At 32.3% G+C, this 22,245-nt stretch overlaps 2 protein-coding genes across 3 annotated transcripts; one reads left to right on the top strand and one right to left on the bottom strand.

Annotated features, from left to right (window-relative positions):
* Positions 1–174: 174 nt before the first annotated feature.
* Positions 175–4,133, bottom strand: LOC145555565 (bifunctional phosphatase IMPL2, chloroplastic-like). The gene is made up of 9 exons (XM_081617304.1): positions 3,752–4,133; positions 3,563–3,656; positions 3,379–3,473; positions 3,241–3,290; positions 2,904–3,028; positions 1,400–1,466; positions 760–849; positions 525–630; positions 175–380 (listed from the first exon to the last, which is right to left on the bottom strand). The coding sequence occupies exons 1-9, from the start codon at positions 3,903–3,905 to the stop codon at positions 301–303; spliced, it is 861 nt and encodes a 286-aa protein (XP_081473430.1). The 5' UTR covers positions 3,906–4,133; the 3' UTR covers positions 175–300.
* Positions 4,134–12,059: 7,926 nt separating this feature from the next.
* Positions 12,060–21,435, top strand: LOC145641499 (histone deacetylase 9). Of its 2 annotated transcripts, none has more exons than XM_081692319.1 (14): positions 12,060–12,255; positions 12,374–12,486; positions 12,587–12,704; positions 17,854–17,928; positions 18,003–18,222; positions 18,540–18,603; positions 18,828–18,920; positions 19,018–19,126; positions 19,255–19,304; positions 19,385–19,475; positions 19,581–19,651; positions 20,455–20,553; positions 20,901–20,964; positions 21,074–21,435. In XM_081692319.1, the coding sequence occupies exons 1-14, from the start codon at positions 12,219–12,221 to the stop codon at positions 21,157–21,159; spliced, it is 1,290 nt and encodes a 429-aa protein (XP_081548445.1). In that variant the 5' UTR covers positions 12,060–12,218; the 3' UTR covers positions 21,160–21,435. The 2 variants fall into 2 exon arrangements, with proteins under 2 accessions (XP_081548445.1, XP_081548446.1); XM_081692320.1 differs by having other exon boundaries at positions 12,100–12,255; positions 12,573–12,704.
* The last annotated feature ends 810 nt before the right edge of the window (positions 21,436–22,245 follow it).

Raw genomic sequence — 22,245 nt, 5'->3', positions numbered from 1 at the left:
TATTGTCCTTTTAGTTCAGTATTTTGCTACTTTTACAATCTGGTGCAAGACTTGAACCAAACAATTATTACCTATCCATTGGGCTTGCATATAAATGAAATTGGAAGAGTTGAGACATGTAGAAGACAAGTTATTCTCGATACCATGTGAAAATAAAGTTAAGAAAAATGAATGTGTAGTAATCAATAGTAAAATTCCATAGAAGGAAAATGTATCAATTATTTACGAACAGAGTAAGTAGTTAGCAACAAAGTCTTATATATTTGACACATGCATATCCTATTAGACTGAAGCTCTGACTCATGCAATTGTAAGATATTCCAAAGCATCCTGGTGGACCTGGGCATCTCCGGAAGCAATTATGCGATAATAAGTTGGACCTGCCACACCAATAGGCTTATGATATTAAGGAATTCAATTTCAAACTACAAGTCTATCTACAATACAAGTTGAGTGTTCTCAACCAGAATATTTTATGAACACGAACTTTTACATAAACAAAAGAAATTTTTGCAGTAAATTACCTATGGACATTGGAGAAGCTTGCCACCTTAGTTTCTGACCAGCCCAATCAGTTATAATACCTCCAGCACCTTCTATGATTGGTATAAAAGCGAGAAAATCATATGGCTGCAGAAAAAAATCATTAAGATATTAGCAAGATTAAGTTGGACCTGCAACACATTACACCAATACATTTTATGATATATAGATCACATAGAGAGAGGGATGGATCCATAAAAAGAGGATATCATTCACACCAAGAAAAGACTGGACAATGACATCGATAAATCCAGAAGCTAAGAGTCCATAAGTAAAGCACTCAGCACCATATATTGGTTCTTGAACCTGCATAAAAGAAATTCAGGGCAGAAATAGGTTTTATCTCACATCAACAGATAAAACGAACCTCTAACAGAAAAAACAAACTGGCAAGGTTGGTTTACATAAAATTAATTACTAAACAGATTAAGCTTCTCAGTTTACAAAACCATACAAAGTGTTCAGGAAAGTATGACCATCTTAAAACGTTGATTAGAAACTATGTAATACTGGAAGCAGGATAACAAAAAATAGGTTGAAGGAACCAAAAAGAGTTGCAAATTCACCATACTCATGAAGAATTACCGACTTCCTGTGAAATTGCCTGTAAGGCTGTAACTTAACTACTTTAGGCCCTTTCAATCAAAGTTCAAAAAACCTCAAATAACCATAAAAGATATTTCTTCAATTCAAGCACTGTGACCTTTATTCACCCTCTCCTTATATTTATACAATTGTGTTCAGGAGATCCAAATAACTTCGGAGATTCTAGTGACCACAAATAAAATTAACTAGTTATGGAAATGTTATTGATATCTTAATGATAAGATCAAACCATGAATACTCAACTACACACCTTTTCTGTGACACGTAGGAAGTATTCTCGTTCTTCATCACTAAAATGCAGTGGGCTAGATGCATATCTGAAAGAAACAAATTCATAAGGCGGAAGTAAGTCAAAAAAACCAAAAAAGAAAAAGAGGATTAAGCAAATCATACATATAAGAATATAAGTTAGTTAAACATCACCAAGTTCTAGAGATTTGAAAACTTTGAAATATAAGGTTTTTCATATCAAACCAACAGATCTAAAAATTAAACAAGAATATACAAAGTATAAAGGCTACTTCCCACAGAAAACAAAACAAAACAAAAAAATTGCCCTACTAAAAAAATAAGGGCAAAAGGGAGATTCATTCCAAAACTTAAGAGAACATACAGTCAACAAACTGTATATCTTTCATCATCATCATAGTTTTTCCTGAATCTATAGTAATTGTTAAGTAACATTCTATTCACATTCAATTTAGTCTTTTAGATTTCAGAAAGGAACAGCCAAATACTAGAAAGCAAGCAAGATCGAGTTCAGGAATTTCTGTTCTCAAATCTCAATATGTCTTTATAGTAAATATTTAAAGATCACTAGCTAGTGTTTATGAGATTGTCCATTCGTATGAAATGATCCACGACTGATCAAGAGGGGAAAGAAGCAAGGTGGCATAACAATTTTGAAACATTGACCTATCATGGCTCACACGCTCAGTAAGTTTTTTTATTCCTTGAAAGGAAAAAAATTGACTCACAGTCACAAAGGTAAACATAATCAACCTTTATCATCATATTATATGTTAGATTAAGAAGAAAAATTCCTGATAATTCATAGTTAGAGCGGGTTCAAGGCACACATCAGAAACAGTTTCGAAAAGCAGTTTGATGGGCAGAATTAATCCATTAATTTAAAAGCATTGTAGAGGGATCAAATGGTGATTATTGTTAGCAAATTATCACTATGAAAAGCTTATGATGTTAGCCAAACACTCCAATAGCACAGTTCGGAGATGGCAAATAGCCAGATACAAAGGCCAGCGTTGGAGGGTTGTGTATTCTAGCTCACATAGACAATTGAAGCGAGAACAATTTCTCTAAGCAAAGATAAAGATATGAAATTTTCAAGCATTCAAACAGATCATGGACTGGTTCAAAATATTGCCAGTCTTGAACAAAATGCCACAAACTATTTAACAGGAAACAATTTGATCAGAATATCAGTTTTGATGATGAGGAAGTTCCAAATGAATACATAAGCAGCTGAACACAAGGCTTAAATTATACCAGATCCTATCAAAATATGTTAATTACACTCAGACAATTTGGCTGGAATGAAATGGTAGAATTTGTAATGGAGTTGCGTCTTCCTATGATTGTTAATGAATAAAAGTAAATTTATTGGCGTCATTATAGGCAAAGGCAGCTGGGGCTTTTAAGTTCATAATATTTTCCCTCTATCAAAAAATAAATAAAATTTAAACAAAGAGAGTATAATCAGTGAAGGAGTTGTGATTGTGCAGATGTATACTCACAGTGTTGCTCGTGAAAGATGCTGACAAGGGCGGGTCTGTACAGGCAAACCATCCATTGTAGTTTTCCTTCCTTGCACTCCAACCCATCTTCTGCGCAGTATTGGCTGGTCAATGATTCCCAAAATCTAACCAGTTGAGTGATAAATTAAACAACTCCATACATCTAAAACATACAGTATATATGATGCATCTACAATCCTATTAACAAGTCCATTGTGCACAAAATACTTCATAAACATACAATATGATGCATTTACAATTCTACTAACAATTCATTGTGCACAAAACACAAAAAAGCATGGATACTAGCCATAGCTAGAGAGCGAACGAGTCATACCGGCTTACTCTTATACAAAAGGGCGATGAGCGTGCCAAACAAAGGAACTCCTATAAAAAGCAAGCAGAAACAATCAATTCAAAGAACGATAAAACTCGAAAAAGAAAGAGTATTATAGTGAGGCAAAGATTATCTTACCGTTTTTGAAGCTTGTAGTCCCGTCAATCGGGTCTAAAACCCAAACATAATCAGCATCCCTCTCCTCCGGAAACCAACCCCTCTCCTCGCCAAAACTAAAAATTTATAATCAAATTTTCAAATTTCTGCTCAACAAATTAATTCAATCAATTTCCAAAAACAAGGTTTAACATCGATCACTTACATCAAATGATCAGGAAAATTCTGTAAAATCACAGAAATTAAAGCAACCTCAGCAGCTAGATCAGCAGTAGTGGTTTGCTCAACAATACATCCATCTAATAGCAACAAAATCAACCAAAAAAAAAAATCAACCGAATTGATCAACTAAAACTGGAAATTAAAGCGCAAAATTCAAATCTAAGAATCATACCTTCGTCACACTTATCAAAGGTTTGAATGGATTGAGGTTTCCCAAAGAAGTTCTTCACCACAATTCCGGCAGCATCGGCGGCTTCATTGGCAACGCGCACAAATTCGTCAAGAATTTCGCGGGAAATTTCATAATCAGATTCGTTCAAACACATTGTCGTTTCTGTTAGGATTCTTAGGAATTTTTTCACGTTTTGATTTTTTTTTTTTTTTTTTTTTGAAAGACACGTTTTGGATTCTTGACTCGTGAGTTTCTATACAAATTAGGATTCTTAGGAATTTTTTCACGTTTTGGCGTTAATGCCTAATGGTAGTACTACTGTACTAGTCCGTAGACTCCGTACGAATTAAGGGACGGAATTTGTAGAGGTGATCAACTTTAGGTCCGGCCCGAAAATATGGCAGATTCGGAGAATTCTAAAAAAATATTTTGGCAAATTATAAGATGCACCATGGTGCATATAGTTCTATGTGAACCACCAATTAAAATATTATCTCTATTCTCTTTCCTCTTCTACTTTTCTAATTTCTGATTTTTCTCTCTTTTATTTTCTCTCTCCTCTATTTTCTCTCTCCTCTATTTTTCTCTCTATTTTATTTTTCTTTCTCTTGAATTCGTTCATCATCCTTTTAATTGAATTCTTTCATATTGTTAATCACCATAGAGTGAATTTCTTCATTATAATAGATTAAATTCAAATTTTGTTTTCTTCAACCTTCGATTTGAAGCTTTGTTAATGGAGTTTTACAATGAAGTGAAGCTAAAAATGGCGTCGTCGTCAAGTAGAAGGCGGTTAAGACGATGGTGAGATTATTTTTCATGAGATTTCATTATCTAAATCACCATGGCTAGGTTTGAGTTTCGAAATATGTAGCTTTTATATTCTTTTGATTTTTTTAGTGATAATTGTGCATTTTGTTATGAACAGTTCTATATTTGATTATATTTTACTATTTTGAACATTTTAAGTTAAAAATGTGAACGTATGATACGTTTTCTGTAAACACATAACATGTATTTTTGGAATTTCGAACATCTTTATTATAATTTTGAACATGTGATAAATTACTTATGAACTTATTTTTGTTTTAAATCTATGTATTTTTAATTTTATTTCTCTACTTTATAATTTATAAATCTGAACATTTGGCATTCTGAGCAGTGTCTTCAAGTGTAGAAGTTTTTGAAGGGTGTTCAGTGGTTTGTGGTTGGGGTTCAGTGGTTTGTGGTTGGGGTTCATAAGTTTAGGTTTTTGTAGGGTGTTCAGTGGTTTATGATTGGGCTTCAAAGGTTTTTGTAAGGGTTCAGAAGTTTATAAAGGGTGTTCGGTGGTTTGTGGTTGATGTTCAAAAGTTTTGTAGGGGGTTCAGATATTTTTGTACGGTGTTTAGTAGTTTGTGGTTGGGGTTCAGAAGTTTTTAGGGGTTCAGAGGTTTTTGAAGGGTGTTCAGTGGTTTGTGATTGTGGTTCAGAAGTTTTTGTAGGGGGTTCATAGGTTTTTGAAGGATGTTCAGTGGTTTATGATTGGAATTCAAAGGTTTTGTAAGGGTTCGGATCAGAAGTTTTTGAAGGGTGTTTAGTGGTTTGTGGTTGGTGTTTAGAACTTTTGTAAAGAGTTAAGAGATTTTTGTATGGTGTTAAGTGGTTTGTGGTTGGGGTTCAGAAGTTTTTGGGGGTTCAGAGGTTTTTGGGGGGTGTTCAGTGGTTTGTGATTGGGGTTCAGAAGTTTTTGTCGGGGGTTCAGAGGTTTTTGAAGGGTGTTCAGTGTTTTATGGTTGGGGTTCAAAAGTTTTTATATGGAGTTCAGAGGTTTTTGTAGGGTGTTCAGTGGTTTGTGGTTGTGGTTCAAAAGTTTTTGAGGGGGTTGAGAGGTTTTTGTAGGGTGTTCAATAGTTTATGGTTTGGGTTCAGAGGTTTTTGTAGGGGTTCAGAAGTTTTTGAAGGGTGTTCAGTGGTTTGTGGTTGGAGTTCAAAAGTTTTGTAGGGGTTTAGAGGCTTTGTAGGGTGTTCAGTGGTTTGTAATTGGGGTTCAGAAGTTTTTAACAATTGGTTTTTTCTTAGATACATCATCGAATTTCTTTTTTTTTTTGGTGTTTAGTTGTTGAACATTTAACTAATTGTACAATTTAAAAACAAATTGCGAACTTAAACAATAAATTACTTACACATCTTTATCCTCTTCGGTAGGAGCAAATAATTTTGATTTTCAACCAAAAAAAAATTAAAAAAAATTAATTTTAAAAAAGTCAAAAAGATAATTATATAGTAGAATATAGTTTCAATTTTACAATTTGTTGAATTATATTAGCAAATTTATTTAACATAAATATAGGAAAATCAAAAAAGTTAAGTATTATTTATTTTTTTGAAGGTGATTTCGTGTGTTTTTTGTCTTTTGTCATGGTAGATTGCAGTTTTTAGAGAGGGAAAAATAGTGAGAGGAGAGAGAAAATACAAAAGAATTCATTGAGGAAGGTTTTAAATTTATGAGAGGAGAGAGAAATTTTTTAAAATGAAATAAAAATAGATATGACATTTTTTTTAACTTAAATAGATTTGACAGTTGGAGAGAGGAGGAACTATTATATTAAAAAAAAAAAAAAAAAAAAAAAAAAAAAAAAAAAAAAACACTTCACGGGCTTCTTTCGTTTGGGCTTCTTGTGTTGGGTGTGGATTGGGCAAGGTGCACCTATTTCTAGGTGCACCATGGTGCACATAATACTAATTGAAATATTTTTAGTTAAAAACTCAAATTTGGCCAAAAAAAAAACCCAAAAAGTCCGTTATATTTTTCAGGGTTTGGCACGAGATATTATGTTAAGGCTTGACCCATTTCGAATATTTTATCAACGATAAGAATTTGTTAATCAATTAATAATCATCAATCACCAATCACCAATCATCAATCAATAACATAATACTAAAATAGACACCAGGAATGACACGCGGAATATGGTGGAGAGTATAAAATAACGAAGCCAAAAATACAATATTAACATTTAAATTACCATATATATATAGTTGCACAATAGTGGGGTTAATTGGAAAAAAAAAATCTTCATGGGGTTGATTTTAAATGGTATGAAACAATAATAATTGAGTTAGTTTTCTATTTAATACGAAGTATTTCCATAAAAAATTTACCAACTTATAACTTTTTTTTTGCTTCAAAAAAACAATTAACTATTACTAAAACAGGGCATGTTTATGTCGATCATTTTGGACATATGTCAAACTATCATAAAAAAATTTGCCAATTCAATATATGATGGCAAGTTTAAGTTTTTTTTTTTTTTTAAAAAAAAAAATAAAAAAAATAAAAAAAAAATCTACTTAGCTTTTTTTTTTGAAGTACATTGTATTTTGGGGTTTTTTTTTAACTAAATTAATTCATAAATAAAAAGTCATACGTTGTCTATAATTATATTGAGATTAACATGCATCATTAATGTAATATAACGTATACTATTTTAAAAACATTTTCAACACAACTAATCAATAATAATTTTTTTTCCAATTTTAGTTTTTGTTATATAATATATATTTAGTAGATGTCCATTATACCCTTATGATAATTCTAGAATAAGTTAGATATGCTAGGTTTATTATTCTACAAGGAAGTGCTAATTGTATTATCAATTAATCAATCAATAATCATCAATCAATAATTACATACTAAATGACACATGTCATCTCTGGTGTGTCCTTAGTTATTTTTTTTAATAAAAAAAAATCTATTGCTTAAGGAAACAAATTATTTACAAAAAAAAAAATGTTCCATATTAATACGTAGTAATTATTATATTTATAATTCACAAATCATCTTAAAAAACTTGAACAGCTATACAATAAAAATTGTATTCTTAAAACAATTTTGTGGCCTATTTTACAACATCACAAATGCTCAAATTTTTTGCCTATTTTTGTTTTAGTTGTGTATTAGAAGCTACAACTAAAAAATCGACATATCACATACTTATATTATTCATCAACTAATTTATGATTAATATTTATCAATTAATAAGCTATAACTATATACGGAGTATAATTGTAGATTACCGTGCATGGCACGGGACCTAAGCCAGTATCTTATAAATATTACTCCATATGCCATATCTTTAAAGAGCACAATACATCATATTTTATTCTTTACAATTATTAATAGGAATTATTTTAAATAAGGTAATTGTGAAACAATATTTAATAAAACCCCGATGAATTAATTATTATTGTTATTGTTATTGTTATTGTGATTTTGTTCTTGCAATATTTTTCATTGAGAAATTTCAATATTTTTTTTTTATAAATTTTCCTACTTAAGTACTAATAACATAATAGGATGTATTTCTTGGAAAAAAAATATAACATCATTCTATTTCTTTCTTGGTCAAAAATAACACTATTCTATTTTGATTATAAATTTATTTATGTTTTCCACTATTACAAAGTGTATTAAATGCACAACAATTTAAGTTCCCGTGCAATTTTTCTCTTAATCTTTTTTTTAATATAAAATGGGAATTTTGTTTTTAAAAAAAATTAATTGGTTTCTCGCCTAATCTAATATATATATATAAAGGGGAGTTTTTCCCCGAATTTTTAGAGAGCCACGTAGGATTTAATTTTCTTAGCGCGCCATGTAGGATTATAAATTTAAGTGGTAGCCAATTAAATAAGAGATTATTAATTTCTTTTACAATTTAATAATTCAAATGCCACGTAAGCAAAATTGGCGAATGAGATTTAAAGTTTAAATTAATTAAGTACAAAATATTATCTTTTGAGGTTAGGAATTTTTTTTTTATTTTTTTTTTTTTGAGGAAATTAGGAATTTTCTAATATTTTAAAACTAATATAATAACAATTTTAATCACATATATATGATTTTTTTTTTAAAAAAAAAATACTAACAAATCGTGCATCGCACGGGCTTTATAAGTATATATAAAAAGGGGTGTTTTTTCCCGAGTTTTTAGAGAGCCATATAGGATTTAATTTTTTAGCGCGCCACGTAAGATAAACAATTTTAGTGGTAGCCAATTAAATACGAGATTATTAATTTCTTTTAGAATTAAATAATTTAAATGACACGTAAGCAAAATTGGCGAATGAGGTTTTCCAGTTTAAATTAATTAAATAAAAAATATTATCTTTTGATATCAGGAATTTTATCTAAATATATAAGAAATTTTAGTACATAAATATATTTATAAATTTTTTTAAAATAAAATTTAAACAAACCGTGCAGCGCACGGGCTTCATCTAGTTATACTATATGCAAAAAACATACTGGAATGAACAATGAAGGGAGTACAACAATATATCTTAACATTATAATTATTAATCTATTATAAACCCTAATCTTATATATGCAATTTTAAATTTTTTTTATAAATATTATCATATTATTATATTTTGTTGGGGAAAAAAGATTGACCAAATATCATTAAATTGGGATTATTATCCTACCCATTGGGTGTATTACATAATTTTAATATACTCATGGTCTAATCAACTCTTTTGTTATCTTCCATGTTTAATTTTATATCAAAATAAGAAGAAATAAAACTCAACCTATGTTAAAGTTGTATTTTGTCGATGATACTTTTACATGTTTTTTTTTTTAATTATCGTGCATGGCACGGGTCCTAAGCTAGTAGTAGTGAAATCAAAAACCCTTAATATCTTTCCCTCAAAAAAATAAAAAAATAAAAAATAAAAATATTGGAGAAGAAAGAAGAAAATAGATGAATATAATCTCTATTACTATGATAAATTAAAGGACTAATTTCCTACAAAAAAAAATTAGGGGAAAGAATTCATTAAGTGGTAGTGAAATCATGCTTGTAATTATTTGTGGTAAAATAAAATTTTATCTTCCCTTTAGAAGAAAATTTAATTTTGTGATCCTAAAACAATTTGAAATTTATTTGAAGTAGTATTGGAAAAAAAAAAAAAAAAAAAGAGGGTATACTATGTAAAATCCAAAACAACTGGTTACTAATTTGAAAGATTTTTTTTTTTTTTTTAATTAACGCGATATACAAATAAAGAGTCATTTCCCTAAATAATGTTGGGAAATTATCTAATTCCCAAATTACAGCTACTCTTTTTTTAATTCCCATCATACCGTCCACGTCAGCTAAGGAAAACAAACCATTTTTTTTTCTCGGTCCAGCAACAAACCGCTACTTCAAGTAGCGGTTTTCCTCAAAACACCGCTACTTGAAGTAGCGGTTTATGAAATTAAAACCGCTACTTCAAGTAGCGGTTTATGGGTTTGTTTTGTAAGTTTTCTTTAAAAGCAAAATATCTGTAAATCAGTAATTAGTAAATACAAACCGCTACTTCAAGTAGCGGTTTCTAATATGTAAACCGCTACTTGAAGTAGCGGTTTTCAGTAGCACACCGCTACTTGAAGTAGCGGTTTTCTAATAAACCCATTTTTTAAAAAAATTCCAACTAAACCGGTGACGTGGACGGTAGGGTGGGAATTAAAAAAAGAGTAGCTATAATTTGGGAATTAGATAATTTCCCAACATTATTTAGGAAAAGGACTCTTTATTTGTATATCGCGTTAATTAAAAAAAAAAATTCTTATTTATTTCAACTTTCAAAAATCTGAAATTATATGTTCATTTGTATCACGAATGTTTTTGTATTTTTCAATAATTTAATGTTTATTTTCATGCATTATGTTATTTGTTCTTATAAAAAAATTGTTCATTTTCATGCTGTATGATATCTATTCTTATACAATAATGTTCATTTTTCTATTTAATTAATACACTATTTTGTGTTTGTTCACTTGTGTAAAATGTTTGTTTTTATAGTTAAGGATAATGTTAGACATTAGCATTTTGTTCATTATAATTATTATTTTTTGAATAAAGCTTTTTGTTCATTATTAAAAAAAAACATATTGTTGATTAATTTAATTAATACTAAATCATGTAGTTCGACGGATGGACATCCATTCAAGATAATTCAACAAAACAAGATATTTCACATGAAGCTTAAAAAATTTATTGATGAATAAGCAACAATATTATATATTCATTTTTATTTACAACTAAAATGTTAAGTATATAATATTAGATGTACAATTTTTTTTCTTTTTAGTTTCAAAGTCAATTTATTTGGCTCTTATATTATAAATGTTCATTTTTATATATTGCAGTGTTAATTTCAAGTTTTAGATAATTGTTTTCTTTTGCTTTGGAATTCATTCTTCATTGAGAAAAAAAGCGTTAATTGTTATTTAACAAAATATTTACCACAAATATCATATGCTTTTGTAGTTTTCAATGTTACTTCAAATATGTTCATTTACTAAATATTCATTTTTTTTATCCTAATATAATAAATGTTCATATTTTTTGGGGATACGTCATGATGAGGCAACTATGGCTGGTCGTGGGACCATATTAAAATTTGCAGGTTTAGACAAGCCTAAAAATATACTTCGTACTACACTCGTTTCATATTATTTGTAACGATTTGACATTAATAAGAGAGGAAAAATTTCTAATTATTGCAAATAGTATAAAACAAAAGGTAGTATTTTTAATTAAATAAAAACCCAAACCCGATCTGTTTAGGGTAAAAATACCCTAGACACGTGGACCAATGAGAGGAGGCCACGTGTCGAGTTCGGGATGGCCCATGTGGCTTAATATCCTCTTGACACGTGGCGCCCTTAGATGCATCTCTGAAATGGCGGTCTTCAAGGGCCCAAATCCCAAGAAGCGCCGTTTTACGGCGCAGCCCACTGAAATTTAGGTCAAGTGACCTAGATAGGGGCACGTTCTCCAATGACCCTATAAATAGGGAGATATTTCCTCATTTAGGGGACACATTCAATCATTTATTACACCTACATTCTCTCACATCAGAGAAGCACCTGAGCTTGGAATCCAAGCAGATCCCCACCTAAATTTTCGTACTCTTTGTTTCCTTTCAAGTTACTAACTTGATCGTCAGAGGCGGAGCTCCTACCACCCGGAGTCTCCGTTGTTTTGCAGGTACAACTCAGCCGGATCAGACTTCGTGACGTAACTCTCCCGAGGGACAAAAACACCCAAAACATGACCCGTAACTCAAAAAGTCCACTTTAACCCAACAAGCCCATTACTTTTAGTTGTAATGGCCCGACACGACTGGATCCGATCCGAAATTTTGATCACCTTGAACATACCAATCGGGTAGTAATTCTTACCCGGATTATCTAATTGTCAAACACCCTCGGTCTACTCTCACGGCTATATTTTGCCTAACGCAAACCCGATCTGAAATTTTGATTACATACGAATCGGGTGGTATTTTGTTACCCGCGCTCCAAAACTCTCTTTTTCACACACTCCATTTTCTGCTGCTCCAGTTATCCTGCAATGGCGAAAACCACCTGATACATATGCTACTGTAGTTGCCTCTTCATCTCTTCAGCTACACCAACTACTTTCCAAACATGCGCTCCAAAGATAAAATCTCTTACTTCTACGATGGTATCTTTCCAAATCCCCCTTTTTTACCCGATTGAAACCCTAATTTTTCTCTCTCCTCCAATTCTTCCTTCGAAAGTTCATACCTTTGTTGTAATTAATCGTTTCAATTGTTTTGTAGGTGATGTTGGGAGTGTATATTTTGGGCCGAATCATCCGATGAAGCCTCACAGATTATGTATGACCCATCACCTTGTTCTGTCCTACGATCTTCACAAAAAGATGGAAATTTATGTAAGTGGTATAGTTTTATGGGTTTATTGATTTTGTTTTTTGGAATTTCTGTGTTTTCTTGCTCATTATATGTGGTTTTTGTGGAGTTTGTACGGTGCAGAGGCCTCATAAAGCGTATCCGGTAGAGTTAGCGCAGTTTCATTCGGCTGATTATGTCGAGTTTTTGCATCGAATTACGCCCGAAAAACAGCATCGATTCATGACTGAAATGGCCAAATGTATGCTTGCTTTAAAGTATTTTTTTGTTGAGCTTTGTTGTATATTTGAGTTTGTTGGTGTGACATTGGAAAGTATATAATGCGTTTGTTGTGGTTAATTTATTAATTTGATGTACTGCTAGCGCTCTGCCGGAGTAGGAGAATTGACTGGCTGAGGAATGTGATTTGTGATGTTTTTTTGGGAACTCTATGAAAAAGTGGTTTTAATTGAATCCACATTTACATTTTAGCATAGAGAAATCATTTTTCTGTAGGTTTTTTCCTTTTAGTCAATCAAATATTCAATTGTCCACAAGAGGGTGTCATTATGTGCATTAGATTTAAAATGTCTGTTTAATTGAGTATGATTGTTTTTGGTACTTTTCCCTGTTTTTTTTGTTATATACTCCCTTTGCCAGTTTGCCTTTAAAGGGTGTTTTTGTTAGAGTTTTAGTACTAACCTTGAAATGTGTGTACCTTAAAAAGAGGTAGAGATAGTAATTAAAGAGGTAAAGTACTTTTCCATCAATAGTAAACATTAATAATGCTGAAAAATGAAAGAAACAGTTGAAACATAGTCAAGGAAAGTTCCACTATGTTTGGATAGAGAGAAAGGGAGGGAAAGGAAGAGAAGAGAGAAGGAAGGATACGTCATCTTTTGTTTGAATATCTTTTGGAAGGAGAGAAGAGGAAGGAATTAGTAGGTTCCATTTTCCTCCGCCCTTTAATAAACCAAATCTCTCTATTGATGGAGAGATAGGAAAATAGAAGTTCACCTTCTCCCTCAACTCAACTCACCTCATTTTCCCTTCCCTATTGTTATCCAAACATAGTGTTCATGTATAAAATAATGCCAATGGGTTGGATAATGAACTATCATATTTTAAGGCATTAGCGTACTTTGGGTTATGTATATGCTCTTGAGAGGTGAGGAGCATTTGGTTATGTGTAAGGAGGTTGTGGAGTATAGTTATGAGATTGACATTATAATGTTGCAAAAATGTAATTGAAGTTGTAAACACCTTGTCTTAAAAAAAAGTTAAGTTTCTTGGTTTGCTGATCCTCATGTATTTTTTCCACTGTTGTTAAGTTGATAATTAAAAGTATATATGGTTGAAATCCTTTATGCAATTGCACGCTATAGAAACGAGTTGAAAATTGAAATTATGAGCCAATTAGTTGCTATGCAAAAATAAAATAAAATAAATAAATAAATAAATAAACAACAACAATTGGGAAATGTACTTTAACCTCAAGGAATATTCTAAGAGAGAGGTTGTGTGTATTTTATTTTTTTTAGCTGGGCTAGTAGGCGTATTTTTTTTGCTTAAAGTTTTGAGTCTTCTTAACAACTTTGGTACATACTTTTTAAACAGAAGTGATTGTCTACTTTAAAGTGGTTAAATTTTTTGTCATTTGAACCTTCTAGGGGAAGAACTATAAGAATTTTAATTTGATATGTGAAATATAATGTGGACTGAACTATCATATTGGGACCTATATTTTTTTTGGGCATGGAGTTATAGTTGTGGATATCAGCTTTTCCATAACTAGTCCATCACTAGTCCATCACAAGCATGTGGGATATTATTAACTTAACTCTTTTCCATAACTAGTCCAACTAGAAATGTGGAACCTATTAGTCTTGCAATTTCCTATTTGTATTTAGAATCCCACCAGTGTTTAGACTGTGAATTCTTTAGTTTCAATACTTATTATAAGTTATTAGTTTGCCTGACAATTTGTGATTGATAAACAAGATGATTGGTAATATTTCCCTCATTATTTTGTTTCCCCACTTGTATTTCTCTATCTACATCGAATACATCTTTCTTCTTCCTCTTATGTTTTTTTTATCAAGGGAGTCGATAAGGTTCTTAAGGGGACGGTATATACAATAGTCTTCCTTCTGGGGTTTAGGGGTGTTATAATTGTCCTTAAAATTGTGAAACCGTTCTTTGATTTTGATCTCTTGAAGTGCAAGTAATGTTTGATTCAATGTTTCCCTTGTCCTTTGACTTTTTTTTTTTTTACTTGTAGCTCTAGCACTATGTATTAGATGCAGAGGCCATTTTAAGAATTCACAAGTAGACAATTCTCCATATTGTCGCTTTCATTTCTCATTTTATTCTATTCTTGTGCCCACCTTTTTTGACCTATGTCCTTTATCTTCTAGTTAGACCTTTGAGGTTATCCTACGTATAGATAGATGTGAATCTTTTGATCTGTCATTTGAGAACTTAAAATGATTGTGGATTTGCTATGACTAAGGATTAAGGAATGAAGCCTAGCAAACGCTTTATGATGGTGGTAATGGCACAATGGTTTCAAGAAACTCGTGGTTGTTTTTGTTTTTGTTTTTGTTTTTGTTTTTTCTTTTTTATAGATTTTAATTTTAATTTTTTAATAAGGGGAGTAGATTGGTAGAGTACTAGAGTTGAAGCTTTTTGGTACTTAAAATGGGGATTTTTGGAATTAGGGTTGCTGTCAAGAGAGAATAGGGTTTCGATTGTTGTTCTAGGAGAGGACGGCTGATGTGAGGGTGGATTTTAGGTGGCGCTTGATAGGGTGTTGGGTGATGTGATGGCTAATGGTGGTAAGGATGGCGAGTTCTCAATCTAATGGATTAGCCGATTAGGTACTTAAATAGATGTTTGTAACTACGAACCATTCCTTAACTTTTAAGTTGAGTGAGTGTTTTCTAGATTTAAGACTTGATGGAGAATCTTTTGGGTAGCTAGGGTTTAATCAGATATAGAGTTGTAAAGAAGGCTTTTGAGATACTATGTGAGGCAGCAGAGACATTGGTGCTTAAGCAATTTGTGTGATCTAGTGAGTGTAGGTACTTGACTTGACGTGCAATGGCCGCACCATTACTGAGTCCATAAGTAACGCAATTCAAGGGTTTTTAATTCATGTAGTCAATGATAAGGGTAAAGTTATCGTATCATGAGGTAAAAGGGTCTTGTCTATTCATAAGGTATAAGAGTAAAGTTATAGTACTCTATTCTCTCGGCTGAGCATAGCTTTTCGTCTTTGTTTTGTTAAGGAACATGAATATTCTATTCAATAGAAGTGGCTATTAGTATTAAATTCAAGTTAGTCTTTTTGATAACTATGTTAATGATGGTGAGCTATGTTGCTCATACTCTTCTAGAAGTGTCTCACTCGGGTATGTGTCCGCAAATGTCATTGCCGTTTTATGTAAATTTTGTTCCGAAAATGATGTGTCATACTAATTAAGAGTTGGAGTAAACATAGATGGTGGGTCTGATTCTAGTCCTGAAATTAATGATTCTTTGTTGTGTGGATGCTTTACTGATGATGACCTACACTGGGAGAAGCTTAGGGAATCTCCAATGTCAGGAACTTAATTCTTGGATTTGCTTAAAGTTAATTGGATATATTTTGATGGTAGGAAACTAGAGGAAACTAGAAATAGCTAAATTTTTTAAAATGGTACTATTTTGCTACTTCAATGGAATGTTTGGGTGGTATTGTCCTTTCATGTAATGTGTAAAGAGGCTAATGAAGTTGCACAGGATTCTCTTAATAATACTGGGGTAATGTTCTGTAAATAGCTGAGGTAATGGCTTATAAGTTCCAGGGTCAAAGTGGCAAAGCTGTCAAAGGCCTGTGTCCCATGTTTATTCTTGGGAATAATGGAATCTTGAATAAGAAATTGTTAATTTTTGGGAAACTTGTGAGGATCCTAGTCTTTTCTTACTAAAGTATTCATATTTAAGAAATAAAGATCAAGGGTTGGTCTTCAACGTACATGGGTTACCCTTTGGAGAGGATATCTTCCTTTACAACTTTGGAGGTTGATTAAGATTTTGGTATCTTTTCGACTTTTCTCTTCAGGGTATGGTAAGGACCAAGGACCATTTAATGAGCTTGGACTTAGTTTATAAACTAAATTTTAAGGGTTTGGTTATATGTATATCTCGTTGTTTGTACTCCCTCTCTTTTTTGTTTTTTCTCTAGTGATTCTCATATAATCCATTTTAGTTAAAAATTAAAAATCTCTGGAGGTTAATAAGGTATCTTCCCTCCTTAGGGTATGGTAATGATAGGTGACCATTTAATGAATTTGGACTTAGTGTATAACTGTATACACTTAACTCTAAGGGTTTGCTTATATGATGTCCCGGAGGGTTGCAAAATTTTTATGGCATTATGTCATTAGATATAAATATGATCTTTAGGGAAAATGATGGGGGTGGCCAATCCGGAGAACTTATTCAAGAGAATGGTATTAGACGCACATTTTGGCTTTTTAGCCTTATTGCAATAGGGAATGGCCAGTCTGGAACATTCAGAACTCTTTCGAGAGAGTGCTGTGAGACGGACTTTTTGGCATTGGTCTTATTGCATTAGCGTCTTAGTGCCTTATTTACAAAATAAGCTGTATGCTAGAAGAATAGGTTCTTATGTGGGATTACTGTTGTTTGAAATAATTACTTTTGCCTCACAGCTTGCATAAATGCTCACACTTTTGTCGAAAACTTCCGATTTCTGCTACGCTGTTAGGAGGAGCTTTCATTAATATTAGTAATTCTAGCTGCACTCATTAAGCCTTTTTGCAAAGTCAAGTCAATTTTGAGCACTTCGTACTCCATGATTTCTTTTGCTGCAAATTCCTCCATTTGAACCATCTATTGAGTTGTTTCTATACTTTTGAGCTTACTTCCTCTTTTTCTTCTTATTGCCACTTCAGTGTTTCAAAAATATTGAGAGAAGGATTTGAAGTACTCAATTATTTGTTGTTTTTACCAGCATAAATGGTAATCTTTTTGAAAAAAAAAAAAGAAAAAAAGAAAACTGATTTTACATGTTTAATTCTATTTTGATCTGATAAATTGGTAGGTAAGTTACATCTTTTGCATGTTTTATTTAGTCCTAGGTGTCCTTATTCTCTTGTGATGTCATCTCATTAATTAATTTTTCATGAAGCAAACTTGGGTTTATTTATGATACGCTCCATCTGTCATCCACACTTTTCTTTTTACTCAATTCAACTCAAAATTTTTGCCCTCTTTTCTACCCTTCTATTTAATTGCCTTTATTTGGTCTTCTGATATGCCTTTTGGTCTATTATTGGCATATGACAAATTCCCCTTTTATTTGCATGTGTGAGCTGGCTGACAAAAGATTTCCCTTTCTTCAGATAATCTTGGAGAAGATTGTCCTGTCTTCGACAATTTGTTTGAGTTTTGCCAAATTTATGCTGGCGGAACCATTGGTAGTTTCAGGACCTTTTTCTAAACAATTTGATTTGTGTTATTTTATCCTAATGATTGTGTTAATTCCTGGCAGATGCTGCTCGTAGGTTGAATAATCACCTTTGTGACATTGCTATAAACTGGGCGGGGGGATTGCATCATGCAAAAAAATGTGAGGCGTCTGGATTTTGTTACATCAATGACTTGGTTTTGGGGATTTTAGAGCTTTTAAAGTACCATGCCCGTGTTCTGTACATTGATATTGATGTGCATCATGGGGATGGTGTTGAAGAGGCATTCTATTTCACTGATAGGTATGCCACTTCTTTAGAGTTGAAAATCCATTTGGCATCATGCTGCGAATTTGAACATATAGAATTTTTTCACGATTATATTGTTAGCTCAAGGTGAGATGTTGCTAGGTATTTTATTGTCGAATGTTAACTGATGTTGGGATAAAAATGCATATTGGAACTATATAATTGTATTTTAGTGGGATTTTAACAATTTAACATGCCATCTGGATTCTGGAGTAACGAGTTTAATTAGGGCTCTATATGGCAAAACTAAATATGTTTGGTGCTTGCATAGTTTACTCTGCATCTCAGTTCTTCCATGCTTTTTGTTCCAGGGTGATGACTGTCAGTTTCCATAAATTTGGAGATCTCTTCTTTCCAGGAACAGGAGATGTCAAGGTTGGATCTTTAGTCACCTTTTGTCTTATTACATATGAAATTGATTGCTTTGTTCTCTGGTATTACTGGTGTTTTTTTACCCTAGACTGTGTGTTGGTTGGCCAGATTTTTTTGCTATTTGGTATTTCTATAAGCAGCTCAAATAGATGTAAAAAGGTTTTTACATTGTAATTTAATCAGGAAAACTTTTCTTTGATATTGATTTGTTGTCATTTTTCATGTAGGAAAATGGGGAAAGGGAAGGGAAATACTATGCCATAAATGTACCTCTCAAGGATGGTATTGATGACACTAGCTTTACTAGGCTGTTCAAGACGGTATGTTATATTTCAGAGGCCACCAAGCTAATACAAACTGTAAGATATGTTGCACCACAAGCAATGTTAAATTCTTGTCTTTATTTCAATGTTGCAGATCATTTCCAAGGTTGTTGAATTTTATCAGCCTGGAGTGATTGTTCTGCAATGTGGTGCAGATTCACTTGCTGGTGACAGATTAGGCTGCTTCAACCTCTCTATCGATGGTGCTGGTTTATGTTATTTGATCATATTGTCTTATTACTTTCTGGTAATTTTGTTGGCATAAAAGTGCATTGTAGATTTTTGGAAGACTAAGTAATAATAGTTGTGTTGATGATGTTACAAATAACAGGGCATGCAGAGTGCGTTAGGTTTGTGAAGAAATTTAATCTTCCCTTGCTGGTAGGTTTCAGGGAAATTATATGTTTTGGTGGTTATGTTGCTTATATGAACTACATTGTCCTGACAGATCTTGTTATCAGGTTACTGGAGGAGGTGGCTACACAAAGGAGAATGTTGCTCGATGCTGGACTGTTGAAACAGGAGTTCTTTTAGATACAGATTTACCAAATGGTATTCTTCCTAGCTGCTGACTTCCAGTTATTTTTCTTTTCCAGTCATCTATATGTCTTGATGCCTTTCATTGTTGTGCTGCATGTTTATTTTTCCCTCATACAGAGATTCCAGAGAATGAGTATATCAAATACTTTGGACCAGATTATTCATTGAGGATTCCAAATGGACACATAGTATGGTTTTTGCTCTTAACTTTTGTCTCGTATAGTAATATAATCTTCATTCCGAATCATAGGCCTTATTCATATTTTTGTACAGTTTCAAAACAGCAGGCTGTCTCTTGATATATTTATTTTTGTTAAACTTCAAACTTTCATACTACCTCTATTACATATTAATTATGTGCAACTTTGGATTTTTTATTTTATTTTATTTTCCATTTTTTTTTCTTTTTTTTTTTCACAAATAATACCCAAAAGTTGCACATAATATGTAACGGAGGTAGTATTCTCCTTAATTATAATGTGTCATGGTGGAGTAAAAAAATAAGAATGACCTCTAATCATTTTTGTGTTTTAACTGTATTCTTTAAGAATGAACTCTAATCAAATGTGACCTACTTCCTCCGTTTTTATTATCATATTTGACAACGCACAAGTTCGACGATTAATATCTGTAAATATTATTATGTAATTTGTTAGAATGTTAACATTATGAGTATGTACATTGAGAAGGATAACTATGATCTATGTTACATGGATTCGTCATTTCACCTCAATTACCCGTGTCGAATCCTCGACATTTGGATATGGGTATGACACTTGGAAATCATGGAAGTTTTTCACAAAATAGCCGAGAAGAAAGTTTGGACGAGTACACGTGTCAGACATGGGTACCCGAGGTCCCAAGTCCATGTAGACTATAAATCACAATAAATAGGCTTGATAATTTTTTAGTCTGGTGGACTTGTTTTCTAATTAATAAAGGTAATAGACAATACTTTATTAATGTGTTTTTGTTTGGTTTCATTGACCAGGAGAACTTGAACAGTAAATCATACTTGACAACAATCAAGATGCAAGTTCTCGAAAATCTTCGGTGTATCCAACATGCACCAAGTGTACAGATGCAAGAGGTCAGTAGGAAGAATACTTTTATGATGTTTCTACTTTAAATGTAGTTACTACTTAGGTTATTAATTGAAGTTGCTTGCATGTTTACAAATGTGTTGCTAGAAATTTTATCCGTGGAATATGCATTTACTTTGTAAGTGTCTTTCAGTTGTGTGCACATTGGGTTGATGCAAAATTCTGTAATAAAATTATGTTACACATCTTCTTGCTCATGATGGAGGGTTACAATGTGTCAATAGTCATGTTGGAATGTTGGATAGCATTGTGTTTTGCTTAAGAAATTGGCTGCTATCTGAACAATACATCAATTCTGGCAAAGGTGAGCTGATCAGATTTAGTTTCATTGCAGGTCCCCCCTGATTTTTATATTCCTGACTTTGATGAAGATGAGAATCCTGATGAACGCATTAGTCGTAAGTCTCACAAAACAATTTATTACACTACACACCCATTTGTACTTGATCTGACGACTTGTAATCTTATTCTGCGGTTCTTATTTTATCTGTTAAATCATGTTTTCAGAGCACACACAGGATAAGATGATCCAGAGGGATGATGAGTATTATGATGGTGATCATGACAATGATCAGAACATGGACGATGTATAGGATGATGCCCTAGTTTAAAATTTAGCCTCACATACTTATGGAGTGAATTAATGCTGATATTGTGAATGTATATAATTAGGTTTCAGTTAGAGTATACCCTGTTCATGTAATAGGCAATTTCAGTAGCTTCCGAGTTGGTTTCATTAAATTCCGTGTTTTGTCACTGTAAAATAGAAAGTCAGTACCTTTGACAGATTTTTGAGAAGCAAACATTTTGTTTTTGCGGATTTAGTTCATAACTTCGTATGTATGCATAATGATATATTTTCTTGTGCTCTTTGGCTGTCTATTTAGACTTTTGGCCACTTCTCTATTATTGATACGAAATTGTTAAACCAAGCTCTTTGCATTGTTTATCAGTCCTATCTCTCTTTATCATGGCCTTTGGCAATGCGTAGGAATATCAATGTGGCGGGTTTAATTTAGGTCCAAATGAAGTACCTCTATGTATTGTATCTTGATCAGAAGAAATGATATCGAAATAAAACCGAATAAAACCTTGAGTCTTGATTCAAGGTATTTCCTTATGAGTTCCATTATTTTTACTATGGATAAAGACAGGAACTTCTTCGAAGCAGATCGTGCCATGCTGCCGTCTAAAGTAAGCTCATATGGATTAAGTGGTAACAGTTACCGGCCGAATTGCAAGCCTACTAGTACTCATTTAGTCATCGCTCCCATGGAGTCCCAGGATCCTATGAACTTTTTCTTCCCCTTCCAAAATTTCACGAATTAAGAGCTATGAAGTATTTAAGAGATGTGCGGTCATATTCATTATACAACCATCCATTACTTGTGTTATAACGGAAGTGTGCATGGAACGATTTGGGAACTCACCTTCTCATATAATGTAAAATAAAAAGCAAAACACGATAATAAAAGAGACTAGTGTTATGAGGAATTTCCTCCCCTCAATCAAAAATCTAGTTTTATTAAGTTCATACAAAATAAGACTCCTCAAGCCTAAATACTCCTAGATTGATCATATTCTTACAATCTATCTAGTTTTCTAATTACAATCCTACTCAAATTAGGAAAGCATAAAATCTAGAAATAAATAAAAGATACTTGTTAATCAATTGCAAC

This window comes from Chenopodium album, chromosome 8 (assembly GCF_948465745.1).
Source record: "Chenopodium album chromosome 8, dcCheAlbu1.1, whole genome shotgun sequence".
Taxonomy (NCBI): Eukaryota; Viridiplantae; Streptophyta; class Magnoliopsida; order Caryophyllales; family Amaranthaceae; genus Chenopodium; species Chenopodium album.
This window is presented reverse-complemented; position numbering and strand designations above follow the sequence as displayed.

Coding starts and splice junctions, on each gene's coding strand:
- LOC145555565 (XM_081617304.1), bottom strand. CDS start 3,905: ATGTGTTTGAACGAATCTGATTATGAAATTTCCCGCGAAATTCTTGAC. Junction 3,291..3,378: donor GACTACAAGCTTCAAAAACG/GTAAGATAATCT, acceptor TGCTTTTTATAG/GAGTTCCTTTGTTTGGCACG. Junction 850..1,399: donor TCCTACGTGTCACAGAAAAG/GTGTGTAGTTGA, acceptor TCTTTTATGCAG/GTTCAAGAACCAATATATGG.
- LOC145641499 (XM_081692319.1), top strand. CDS start 12,219: ATGCGCTCCAAAGATAAAATCTCTTACTTCTACGATG. Junction 12,705..17,853: donor CATGACTGAAATGGCCAAAT/GTATGCTTGCTT, acceptor CCCTTTCTTCAG/ATAATCTTGGAGAAGATTGT. Junction 19,305..19,384: donor AATTTAATCTTCCCTTGCTG/GTAGGTTTCAGG, acceptor TCTTGTTATCAG/GTTACTGGAGGAGGTGGCTA.